This window comes from Papio anubis, chromosome X (genome assembly GCF_008728515.1).
Source record: "Papio anubis isolate 15944 chromosome X, Panubis1.0, whole genome shotgun sequence".
NCBI classification, from domain to species: domain Eukaryota; kingdom Metazoa; phylum Chordata; class Mammalia; order Primates; family Cercopithecidae; genus Papio; species Papio anubis.
Window position 1 is genome coordinate 97,238,067 of NC_044996.1, and position 13,106 is coordinate 97,251,172.

The window sequence follows — 13,106 nt, forward strand, 5'->3', positions numbered from 1 at the left end:
TTCAACGTGTTAGCCAGGATGGTCTCGATCTCCCGACCTCGTGATCCGCCCGTCTCGGCCTCCCAAAGTGCTGGGATTACAGGCTTGAGCCACTGCGCCCGGCCCATTTACACTCTTTTAGTTATTTTTAAATGTGTGATTAACTTATTATTGACTACAGTCACGCTGTTGTGTGTAAATGTTTTGGGGGTACCAGGAACTGCCCCTACAGAAGATGAGGAACGTAATTGATCAATGTCGTGTGTGTTCTGACTGCTCCACTGATGAGCTGTTCCCCATCTCTCCTCCTCTTGGGCCTCCCTATTTCCTGAGACACAGCAACACTGAAATTAGGATGATGAAGAACCTTACAATGGTGGCTATGTGTTCAAATGAAAGGAAGAGTCACATGTCTCTCACATTAAATCAGAAGCTAGAAATGGCCAAGGTTATTGAGGAAGGCCAAGATAGGCTGAAAGCTAGGCCTCCTGAACCAAACAGCCAAGCTGCTGAAATAGAGAAAAGTTGAGTAGTCAGGATAGAAGATGAAACCAGCCACAACATTCCCTTAAACCAAAGTCTAATTCAGAGCAAGACCCGAACTCTCTTCAAGTCCATGAAAGCTGAGAGGGTGACGAAGTTGCAAAAGAAATGTCGGATGCTAGCAGAGGTTGGTTCGTGAGATTTAAGGAAAGAAGCCGTCTCTGTAACATAAAAGTGCAAGGTGAAGCAGCAAACCCTGATGGAGAAGCTGAAGCAACCTATGCAGAAGATCTAGCTAAAATCACTGATGAAGGTGGCTACACTAAACAACAGATTTTCAATATAGATAAAATAGCCTTCTATTGGAAGGTGATGCCATCTAAAACTTTCATAGCTAGAGAAGATTGACTCTAACTTTGAAAGAAGTTCTACTGTGAGTAAAATGCTATCCAATAGCATCACATAGTACAGAGAAATCTTTCATGAAAGGGAGAGCTAATCAATGTGGCAAATTTCATTGTTGTCTTCTTTTAAGAAACTGCCACAGCCACTCCACCCTTCAGCAACCACCACCTTGATCAGCCAGCAGCCATCAACACCGAGGCAAGACCCTCCACCAGCAAAGAGAGTGTGACTCACTGAAGGCTCAGAAGATTGTTTGCATTTTTAACAATGAATTATTTTAAAATTAAGGTATGTACATTTTTACACATAACGCTATTGCACACTTAGTAGACTACACTATAGTGTAAACATAATGTTTTTATGCACTGTGAAACAAACAAAAAACAATGTGTGTGACCCACTTTATTGCAGTGGTCTGTAACAGAACCTGCAATATCTCTGAAGTACACATGTGTTGAGTATCAGGCATTGAGCTGACTAAGATATGATTCCAGATTATCACAGATAAAATTGCTTGAGCACCTTTCACGTCATCAGGCTTCTAGATTTAATTTAACGCCTCCAAACCATTTATGAACTATGATTCTTTATTTCTATCTTATGGACTAGGAATCTGGAACTGAGAAAATTTGGAAGACTTGCCCCAAGACACGTGGTTTTTTACAACTCCAGTCTGTGTCTCTGAAAGTCATCTCTAACATCTCATCTGGAGCTGGGTAAGCTCCTCAGCCCAGCCTGGACCCAGGTTTGTCTGGGATCCATGCCACGCACCCAGTCCACACACCTGAACATAGCCAGGGAAGCTACAGTGGTTGCTCCTGAATTGTTTCCTCTTACCAGATCTCTTGTTAATCTTCTCAGAGGTATTTGCTTTTCCCGGGGGGCACAGCTGTTTCCCATCATTTTGTGGGCCAGATGCTTCTGGTACTCCCTTTGAATCATTTCCTTCCTCTGCTGGCTTCTTGAGCATTCTCTTTACAATGTGAAGGTCACAGATAAACAGTATCAGTGAAATTTCTATAGTGCTTTAGAGTTTACAAAGCGTCTTCACATGCATTACCTTAATCAATATTCTCAGCAACGCTGGGAGAGTTACACTTACCTAAATAAGGAGAAACCTGGGAGGTTAGAAGGGAAAGGAATGGCCTAAATGAATGGGGTTTCCAGGGCTAGAATGCTTATCTTCACACTCTTTTAAGACTGACATTTGTGCAAACAGCAGAAATCTCCATGTAATTGAGAGTGTGGTATACAGAAGATTTGGAGAAAAATAGCATTCTAAGAATTCAAAAGGTCTACAAATGGAAGAGCTTCTGTAAAATACAAGGGATCCCATAAAGGCTTGTAGTCAGTTGCTGGGAGTCTAAATGTAAATACGTAGCGAGGGGACAAAACATTGCTGGGAAAGATACTGTGGGGAGATGAATACAAGGAAGGGAGAGGGAAAGAAATGGTTTGCTGAAATTAATCTAGGCAGCAAACAAAGCAGTACCAGATATGGCATAGCACCCTAGAGAGGCACCAACATTGAATGTGGAATTCAGTGAGGTGGTACCCATACCAATTCTGGTTACATTGGGATATGTCACTGACCAACAATCTTAAGCTACTTTTTTCTTTGCTTTTCTTTTTTCTTTTTGAGACAAAGTATCGCTCTGTCACCAGGCTAGAGTGCAGTAGCAAGATCTCGGCTCACTGCAATCTCCCCCTCCCCCGGGTCAAGTGATTCCCCTGTCTTAGCCTCCTGAGTAGCTGGGACTACAGGCAGGCACTACCACGCCCCACTAAGTTTTGTATTTTTAGTAAAGATGAGGTTTTACCATGTTGGGCAGGATGCTATCTCTTGACCTCATGATCTGCCCACCTCGGCCTCCCAAAATGCTGGGATTACACTCGTGAGCCATCGGGCCTGGCCCTTAAGCTACTTTTTACTCAGCTTCCTCACTTATGAAATAGTGAACGATACATGTAAAATAGGCTAAGGGAAAGTCCTCTCTGAGCTTGTAAATACTGTTTAAATGTAATAATAATAACAACAATTAACACCTTTCTGTTTCCTTCTTTGAATTTGGTCTCCACACTGGCAACTCAACTCCCACATTCCTTTACCCTCTAAACCAGAGTTGAATCTGCACTTGTGGGATCACTCATTCAGGGACCTCCGAGGGATCCCCTGGGCTGGGATTGGGGCTTCCCGGATGCCCCAGGTGCAGACAAGGCCCTCAAGGAGCTCAAGGAGGGGCCAACAGTCAAAGCGATTCCTAAGCCATGCAAGCGGCCCTGGTAACAGAGGAGAGGCCAGCTGGTCCTTCCTGTTGCGAGAATGGGTGTCTCAACGGAAGCACCAGCAGGCCCTATGGGGTAAATCCCTAGTGAGCAACATCTGAACTTCATAAATAAATGCAAACGTGAATGAGCTTTAAATGGCTTGGAGCTCTGGATTAAACTACCCCTGCCACTCCGCCTCAGGAAAATTCTTTAACATCTCTGTACCATGATAGCCTCATTTCATTATTTTGCTGATAATTATGATCTATAACATGAACTATGATTCTTCACTTCCATTTCATGGACCAGGAATCTGGAGCTCAGAGAACTTAGAAGATTTGCGCCAAGTCACATGGCTTTTATAAACACTGAAGTGTGTGACTCATTATTATTTGGAGATAATAACAGACACAACATCATAGAGGTCTTCTCATGGATTCACTACATTACTTCATGTGAAGTTATTAAAATAGTATCTGGCATCACTATGAAAACAAAAGCTGTCAATGCTACATCAGGTGTTGTGATAGACATGGGGAGAAGGAGGCAATGAGGGCATTTTTGATATTCTCCCACTCTTACCAGTGTTCACATCCGTGAAGGGACAAAGGTTCTCTGGTCCTTTGGATTTGAGAGATACTCACCTTCGGGACGATTCTCTGGAGCTTGCCAAAAGTCGTCTGAGGACGTCCAACTGAAAGAGAATACATCAGCATTTTTCTTTGTTGGTAAAGATTTCCAAACTCTAGAGAGACTTCTGTTGCATCAGGGCATTCTGCAGCGGAGGGTTATGAGTCCACTCACTGTTGAGGAGTTATTTCAGATTTGCTTCTGAATTATGTTTAGTCATGGTTGGTGCATTTATCTGTGGCATCAATTCAGAATTTTCCATCTCATGGTTTATCAAATGGGGGTTAAACCCCATCACAGTCTCATCTTATGTCATTACGTATCTTTTACTTTTTCCCAAATAATTAAATTGATTAGTTGGGAATCTGAACTGTATCCACTCAAGATGTACAACAACTAAAAATCACTGTACACTTCAAATGGGTGAATCTTATGGTATGCATATTAAGCTGCTAAATGTGTGATGAACCATGGATGATTTAGTTCAGTGGCTCTGAAATATTTTCAGTATAAAGACACTCCTTTAATGTCAAAAACTTGGCAGATACTCAAGCACTGGATTGTCAGACCTCTTATAGTGATTGTGGGAGATGGTAGAATCTGGCCTGTTTAGTTGGGGAGTAATAGGTCTATTAGAGCTGGTTTGGACATTCTGACCTTATCTTATGATTGCATTGTCAGTGCAGAAGAGCCAGTAAACACATATGTCCCCTTTATATTCCTGAAATGCACAAAGATCTCTACCTAAGGAGCTGTCTTTTTTTCACCCTATGTTATCTACGGTTTTAATAAAATACAGAGAAACAGCAATCTTCATTACATAATGTGTTCATCACCATTTCTCTTATGATATTTATCCAAAATCTACATGCTGTTAATGAAACAATCACTGGAAGTTTTTGGCAAATCTACACTTTTAACATTTTCTTTTTTTTCACTTTTAAATTTTTTTTTTTTTTTTTTTTTGAGACGAAGTTTTGCTCTTGTGGCCTAGGCTGGAGTGCAATGATGCGGTCTCACCTCACCGTAACCTCTGTCTCCCAGGTTCAAGCGATTCTCCTGCCTCACCCTCCTTAGTTGCTGGGATTAGAGGCATGTGCCACCATGCCTGGCTAATTTTGTGCTTTTTTTTTTAGTAGAGACGGGGTTTCTCCATGTTGGTCAGGCTGGTCTCGGACTCCTGACCTCAGGTGATCTGCCCTCCTCGGCCTCCCAAAGTGCTGGGATTATAGGCGTGAACCACAGCGTCCGGCCTTAAAATTTTCTTAACTGTGCTTTGATTCATTAACAGTGTTTAGCAAGAACAACATGTCCTTTAAAAAAGAAATATTTCAAACACACAGAAAAGTATGGGGAATAATATTGAATTCGGTCGCATCTCAACATTACCCCATGACTATGTTAGATCTGATTTATTTATTCAGAATGTTAGAAACACTATTAACGGGCTGGGTGCAATAGCTCATGCCTGAAATCCCAGCACTTTGGGAGGCTGAGGAGGGTGGATCACTTGAGGTCAGGAGTTTGAGACCAGCCTGGCCAACACGGTGAAACCCCGTCTCTACTAAAAATACAAAAATTAAGTGGGCATGGTGGCCGGCGCCTGTAATCCCATCTACTCAGGAGGCTGAGACAGGAGAATCTCTTCAACCCAGGAGGCAGAGGTTGTAGTGGGCTGAGACTGTGCCACTGCACTCCAGCCTGGGCAACAAGAGTGAATCTCCAGTTCAAAAAACAAAACAAAACAAAACAAAACAAAAACAAAACAAAACCAAATAAAAACACTATCAATAAGTCATGACTGAAGCTGTCTGTGCAGCACTCACCAATCCGTGCCCCTGCTCCTTGTCCATTTACAGTCAGTCTCCTCAATTTGATGGCTTTTTATTCACATTCATGTTTTATGCATTTACCATTTGCTTATTATCCATAAATATTCATATTCTTGTTTTACATGTTTTATAATTTTATGAATGATCTCTGTAGTTAACTTTCTGTATGCAAATTTTTTTTTTTTAACTCAGCCCTGATGTGTATGAGGGAACAAATGCCTGAGGATCCTTCCCAGATAGCTGAGCTGAAAAGCAGTTAGGCTTAAGGAGACCCTTTCCAGCCCCTTCCCATCTACTCACCCTCATTTCTGCGGTTACGGTCATTATCAATATCATTCCCCTGGAAGTCTGTGGCCCGTTTATTACGCATGAAAGGTGGGAGGGTGACATTGAAACCTAGAAAGAAGCAAAATGTTTATTCCTTAAGAGACAAACTTAGGCCTGTAGTGGCTCATGTGCGGCCTCAGCAGCACTTTGGGAGGGCTGAGGTGGGAGGTTAGCAGGGCCAGGAGTTCAAGAGAGCCTGGGTAACATAGAGACTATATCTATAAAATATGAAATAAAAGTGGATTGGGCATGAGGTGGCATGTGCCTGTAGCCAGCTGCACTTAAGGCACAGACAGGAGGGATTGGAGCCAGGTTCGAGGGCTGCATTGGGCTGGGGTGCACTGCTGGCAGGTGACAGTGGGGACTCTGACAAAGAGAGAGAGAGAGAGAGAGAAGCCGAGAAGAGAGGAAGATGGGGTGGCAGATGTGCTGATACCACAAGAGATGGTCAGGCTCATCAGAAAAAGGACGCCCTCCGGGCAGTCAGGATCAGGTATAGAAGCTCCACTGTGGCCAGCCCCTGTCCTCAGCCTGACAGGATAGGAAGGAGCAGAACACCCAGAAGCTGCCTCACCAATTTTTCCCTGTTACCAAAGGAAAATGTGGGGTACTTTCTGCAGCCTAAGAACTAGGCAAAACAGGAAAAGGGATGCTCATGTGTCCCCAGACTTGTCATTCCTAGAACTTTCTGTTACCCTAGTTTAGTCATGGCCTCATACTTTCTGTATTCATATGCACACAGTTGATTTTCTCCAGTATTTCATCTTTTCCCACTCTTTCTTAGAAGTATTTGCTTAATACCAACGAAGGCCTAGGAAAAAAAAGAAATTCTGGCAGTGACAGCTAGGCATGTCTGCCTAGCTGGAGCCGCTTCTGTGTGCTGGATCTGGGAAGTGGGGATGATGAGGAAATCCATCCTGTGGTTGATGCCATGGCCCAACTGAGAGAACATGGGGACCTTCCTAGCTTCTCCGCTGCCACAGTAAGACTTTAATGCTTGCTGGCTGGCTCTCTTCCCCACACCTTGCAGAATGGACTGAGATTCACCAAATGCAGTGCACATGCACAGACCTGTCTCCAGGGATGCTAGGTGATGGCCAGTGAAGATGGGATGCTCCCAGCGGTCCAGATCTCCCTGGGACCCTGCTCCTTTCACAGTACCTCTGTCCTCCCCTCCTCCAAATCTGGTCCAGCCTACTCTATGCCCTGAACAGCTGCTATGCCCCTCAGGTCACCTCACCATGCTTCTGTTCTCTGATGTTTAGCACATCATCCCTGGGTCTCTCTTTGCAAAGTGTCTCTGTTCATGGCACGGGGAGCAGTCTGACCTGCAAGAGAAACAGCCTGAGACTTTCCAGCCACAGCATCTTTGGTCCTGTAGAGGAGGAGAAATCTCCTGAAGGCCATTACATTCAGTCACCTGGAATCCAGGTGCTGCATTTCTCCATCCAGAGACTATCTGTCCTGAGTAAGGACATGGGAGAAGTCAAAGATGAAACAGGAGCCCAGGGGTCTCTGGGAGAGTACTGATTAGGGGTGACAGGTTTCCCTATAGACAAAACAACGAGGTCTTTTGGGGAGGGTAGCTAATGTTGTTAGTAGTTTCCCTGGAGCTAGGTTTACCTGGAAGATGTACAGACCTTGTTGGGAGGCAGGGAGGTAACTGTATAATTTTATTGGTGGGGCGTTCTGACACCCCACTCAATAAATGAAGAAGTGAGTCCCAGAGACAACATGGTCTCTTTGGTGATGGATTTGATCAGGCAGAGGGATGGGGGTTCTGTTCTATTGAAGACAAACGACGCTTAGCTAATATGAATGGATTTAGGAAACTATTACCCGGGTTATTTATGTAAATTATAGAAGAAGAGCCCGCCATCCTTAGAGAATGTGGGGGCATTTCAGGTTGCAGCAATCGACCAAGACGCGGTGGCTCATGCCTGTAATCCCAGCATTTTGGAGGGCAGTGCAGATCGCTTGAGCCCACGAGGTGGATACCAGCCTAGCCAACCTAGTGAAACCCTCTACTAAAAATAATAATAAAAAGTGATATTAAGAGTGCGGTGAGGGTGCATGCCTGTAGTCCCGAATGAGGCAAAGAGGATCTCTACCAGGCCCAGGAGGTCGAGTCAGCCTGGCCAGCACCAGCAAAACCCCATTCCTACTAACAACAATAACAAGAAAATATGGGCGGGTGAGGCTCCTGCCTGTAGTTCCTGAAGCAGGGTGGCAGGATTGCTTGAGGCCAGGGGTCAGCCACCGACCTGGCCAACATAATGGAAACCCGTCTCTAAAAGAGTAAATAAATAAATAAATAAAAATAAAAATAAAAATACCTACCAAAAACCTAGCAGGGGTGTAGCGGCACACACCTGTAGACCTGAACCAAGGTGGGAGGATGCAGGCCTGGGATGTTGAAGACCAGCCTGGCCAGCATGAATGAAACCAGTTCTACTAAAAAAGAAAGCGTGGGCAGGCTGGTGCCCTTCTGTAGTCCCGGCGAGGCAGAAGGACTGCTTAAGCACAGGCGGTCTGAGCCAGCCTGGCCAGCCACAGCAAAGCCGTCCTGAACTAAAAATGAAAAATAAAAAAATAGTGGGAGCGAGGATTGGTGAAATGCCTGTAGTCCCAGGCCAAGGCGGGAGGACTGGCGGGCAGGCGGTTGAGGCCAGCCTGGCAACATGGCGAAAACTGTCTCTACTAAAAACTGAAAAATAAAAAAATATTACTGAGAGTAGGGTGGTGCGTGCCTGGTCGAAGACCGAGGTGGGAGGATCGCAGGCCAGGCAGCCGACATAGCGAATCCCACGTCTCTACTAAAATAAAAATGAAAAATGTTTCCAGAGGTGGGGCGGCGCTTTAAGGCCTGTGGCCTTGAGGCCCGGCGGGAGCTCCTCCATGATGATCGCCCTGAAGGCATTAGTTGTCTTTCAGTCCTCAGGCCCACTGGGAAGCCCAAGCCTTGGGGAGGCCCCTACAGGAGGCTTCCTCCTTTTCCTATCTGCCCCGTTGGCCGCTAGGTGTCCCTTCAAGAGAACCCTACACCTCCAGAGACAAAGTAGTGGTGAGGTCAGCAGCAGTTAGCGACAAAGGAGTGTGGCTGGAGGAGGAGAAAATATTCTGTGATGTCACTGCCCCAGGATGTGGACCAATCAGGGCGGTGGTGAACTCCATCTGTGGTGGGGAGTCAGGAACAGTGAGGCGGGACAAGCCAAAGCTGATGTGGGGTCTCTCAGTCCAGGCTCAGGGACAGGAACCTCCTCCAAAGCAAAGGGCAGAGACTCCTGATTTTCCGCCTAAAGCATCCCTGGGATTGGCTACTCCAAGTTCAGGTACATGCTCTGATTTTCTCTTTAAATCCTTTCAAAATCAGAGTACCCATGGGCTGGTTTTGTCTTGCCGTTTTCCTATCCCCCACCCCCACACGGTGCATTTTGTTATCCAGTTTTAAATAAGCAGTGTATCTGAAGCAGGTCGCCATCTCAAATCCTTCCTGTCCAGTTTTTAACTTTTTTTTTTCATGTATGGGATTTTTCCTAGGAACTCTGTGTGTAGAGAATTTGGGCCCGGGCCGCAGTGGCTCCTGCCAATCCCAGCACTTTGGGAGGCCACAGCTGAGGTGGATCAAACCTTGAACCAGGCCAAGTTGCAGTGAGCCACGATCACATTGTACACCCAGCCTGGAGCAACCAGGCTGATACCCTGTCTTTTATCTCTACAAAAATAAATCTCTAAATAAAATTAGCCCGAGGATGGGGAAGTGTGTGCCTGTAGTCCCAGCTCTTAGAGGCTGAGGATCAGCTTGAGCCCAGGAGTCGCGAGGTAAAGCCCCAAGCCATGAATCTGGCCACTGCTGCCTGGGCCTAGGCCGAGATCTTGTCAAAAAAAAAAAAAAAAAAAGAGAGAGAGAGATGGAAGAGAAAGAAAGAAAAAATTTCAGTGAGCCAGTCCCAGTGGCTCATGCCTGTAATCCCAACACTTTGAGAGACTGAGGCAGGGGAGGTAGAAGGATCACTTGAGGCCAGGAGTTCCAGAACAATCTGAGATACATAGTGAGACTACATCTCTATAAAAATTTTTTAAAAGAAATTTAAACTAAAAAATAAAAACAACACTTCTTACTTTTTCTAGAAGACCAAAGAGACAGAAAATATATTTTACCCATTGATATTAATAGCATTTATAGTATGGATATTAAAAGAGTATGTAATTAGGGTCACTGTGTTCATCAGGGGCTTACAAGTCAATTTGTCTGAAGTCTCCCCCCTACCCCCCATCCTTAGTACACTCTAACATGTCCCATTCCTCTCTGGGCTTTCCATCTACACCCTTGATCTCTCCTAAAATCCTCCCAGAATGACTTAGCTGATCTCTGTTAGAAGGGACAGGGCAATGGCCCTTGGGCCCAGCACAAAACCCTTTATGTATCTTCCCATTAATTTTCTGGCGTTCTTTTGAGAGTTAAATACTATTATCATCCCCAGTGTGCAGATGTTGAGACGAGGCTCAGAGGGTAAACAGTCTGCTCAAGGTCTGTGGGTGACAAAGCTGGGATTCATCCCAAGATGAATTGAGTCCAAAGTCTGTGCTTTTATTTGTGTATTTCTTTTTATTTTATTAAAATACTTTTTTTTAGAGATGGGGTGCTGTGCCCCCACTGGGCTGGGAGTGGCATCCTGGCCTCAAGCAATCCTCCTGCCTTGGCTTCCCAAAACACTGGAATTACAGAAGTGAACCACCCCACGTCCAGCCTCAAAGTCTAGACTTTGCATTACTCTTGTATATTGCCTCAACTATTTGTTGAATGAATGAATGCATCTTACAACTGCAAGGTTCTTTAACATAATTTTACATCCTCCTTACAATCACCCCAAAATTCCCTCTGGCTGCTGTAACAAATTACCACAAACTTTGTGGCATAAACGACATAAATTTATTCTCTCACAAGTCTGGAGGCCAGAAATCCTGAAATCAGTTTCACTGAGTTGAAATCAAGTTGTCAGCAGGGCTGTACTCTTCACAGAGGCTCTAGGAGAGAATCTGTTCTTATACTTCCAGCTTCCGGTGATTGCCAGCATTTCTTGGCTTGCTGGCTTGATATGGTTTGGCTCTGTGTCTCCACCCAAATCTCATCTCAATTGCAATCCCACGGATTAAAATCCCCATGGGAATAGTTTTCCCCATGCTGTTCTTGTGACTTGATGAGTTCTCAGAGATCTGATGGTTTTATAGCATCTGGCATTTCCCTGCTTGCACTTCTGTCTCTGCCACCATGTGAAGAAGTCTTTGCTTTCTCCTCACCTTTAGCCATGATTGTTTCCTGAGGCCTCCCCAGCCTTGCCCGGAACTGTAGTCAATTAAATCTCTTTCCTTTGTAAATTGCAGTGTAAGTAATGGTGGAAGGATGAAAGGCAAAAAGCAAGTGCAGGAGACAGACAGAGAAAACTCTGACTAAGCTCCTTTTATAACAAACCCAGTCTTGTGATAACTAATCCACTCTTATGACAATGGCGTGTCACTTCTGACAGCCTCACCTCTTAATATTGTTACAGTGGCAATTAATTTCAACACAAGTTTTGATGGGGACATTCAAACCATGGCAGTCATACTGCCTTCTTCTCTTCTGTCTGTGTCAGATCTCCTGCCTCAATCTGATAAGGACACTCATTGTGTGTTAGGGCCCACCCAGATAATCCAGGAGAATCTCCCCATCTCAGGATCTTTAACATAATTACTTTTTTTTTTTTTTTTTTTTTGGGACAGGGGAGTCTCACTCCTGTTACCAGGCTGGAGTGCAGTGAGTATGATCTGCAGGCTCACTGCAACCTCTGCCTCGAGTTCAAGCCATTCTCTTGCCCCTCAGCCTCCTGAGTAGCTAGCATTACAGATGTCCACCACCATGCCCAGTTAATTTTGTATTTTTAGCGAGTAGAGATGGGGTTTCACCATCTTAGCCAGGCTGGTCTTGAACTCCTGACTTCGTGATCCACCTGCTTTGGCCTCCCAAAGTACTGGGATTACAGGTGTGAGCCACTACACCTGGCCAACATAATTACTTTTTTTGTTGTAAGTTAACGCTCACAGGTTCCAGGGGTTACTATGTGGCTATCTTTTGGAGGACATTGTTCAGTCTACCACAGCCTGCCCTCTCTGGCCCCAGTTCACATCTCCCACATGCAAATGCATGCACCCCATCCCCCAAATCCTCCAAATGTCTCAAACCATGCAACATTAGCTGAAGTCGACATCTTATCCAAATAAGATCAACTCAGAAGTACCAAGTCTCCTCATCTAAAATAGATATGGATGAAGACTCTGGTTATAGAAAGGGCAAATTCTCCTGCTGTGAATTCGTGACACTAGAAAACAAGTTATCTGTTTCAAAAATACAGTGGCCGGGACAGAAGTGAGATAATAGTTACAGATGTTTCCATTTCAAATAAGGAGAAAATGGAAGAAAGGGAAAGGAGTCGCTGCTTCCAACCATTTTGAAATCTAGTGGAACAAATTCCATTTTGTTTCAAGGACTCAGAATAATCCCTCTGCTTGAAGCTCTCCCCTCTCTGGTCCCATGGCCCTCCTCACCAGAATGTATGTCATAGTGATTCCCACACCTTTTAGACCAGCAGGGCCAACTTTTGTGGATCTTTCCCAGATATTATCATTTCTATTAGCAGCTATGGCTGAGGGCGCGTGGAAGAATGTGATCACGTGCCTAATCTCTTCAGCACTAGCAAACATGGCCCCATTCTTGACTTTCTCTCTAGAGCATACCTTCCTGATAGAGCATACCTTCCTGACAGTGCCTCTCCTAATTTTAGTGTCTTTTGAAATCTTGATAGGCTGAGAATTTCCCTGGATCCTTTTTGCTTAAGAGTCATTTCATCAGTTTATCCCTTTCCTCTAACATTTTACTAGTACTTAGATTGGAGTCCAATATAAAAATGAAAAATTATGGGACTAAGACTGGGGGTAAAAAATGATGGAATGTCTAGGCAAGTTGTTGAGAGTTTATGAAGGATGAGCCTTGGGAAGGGAGTCTTACATATGATCAGACTGGTTGGGATTGAAAATAAATTGTTTATCAGTTTTTCTAAAAATCGAACATTAGTGTCAAGGGTGCACTGAAGCAGGGCGAGTCTGCTCCTCTTGGTTTGAAATAAGTTTCCCTAACATGTTGAT

At 44.6% G+C, this 13,106-nt stretch overlaps 2 protein-coding genes across 2 annotated transcripts in view; one reads left to right on the forward strand and one right to left on the reverse strand.

Moving 5' to 3' along the window:
• Positions 1 to 13,106, forward strand: part of LOC100998162 (putative protein SSX8) — a 148,850-nt gene that overhangs the window by 77,238 nt on the left and 58,506 nt on the right. The gene's annotated exons all lie outside the window — the stretch shown is intronic.
• Positions 1,070 to 13,106, reverse strand: part of LOC116272091 (putative protein SSX8) — a 47,574-nt gene continuing 35,537 nt past the window's right edge. Inside the window, exons 2-4 of the mRNA XM_031660928.1 lie at positions 5,898 to 5,993; positions 3,780 to 3,829; positions 1,070 to 1,840 (exon numbers count right to left, since the gene is read on the reverse strand). Coding sequence (XP_031516788.1) covers positions 1,562 to 1,840; positions 3,780 to 3,829; positions 5,898 to 5,993 — 425 coding nt within the window. The 3' untranslated portion in view covers positions 1,070 to 1,561. The remainder of the gene's footprint in view (positions 1,841 to 3,779; positions 3,830 to 5,897; positions 5,994 to 13,106) is intronic.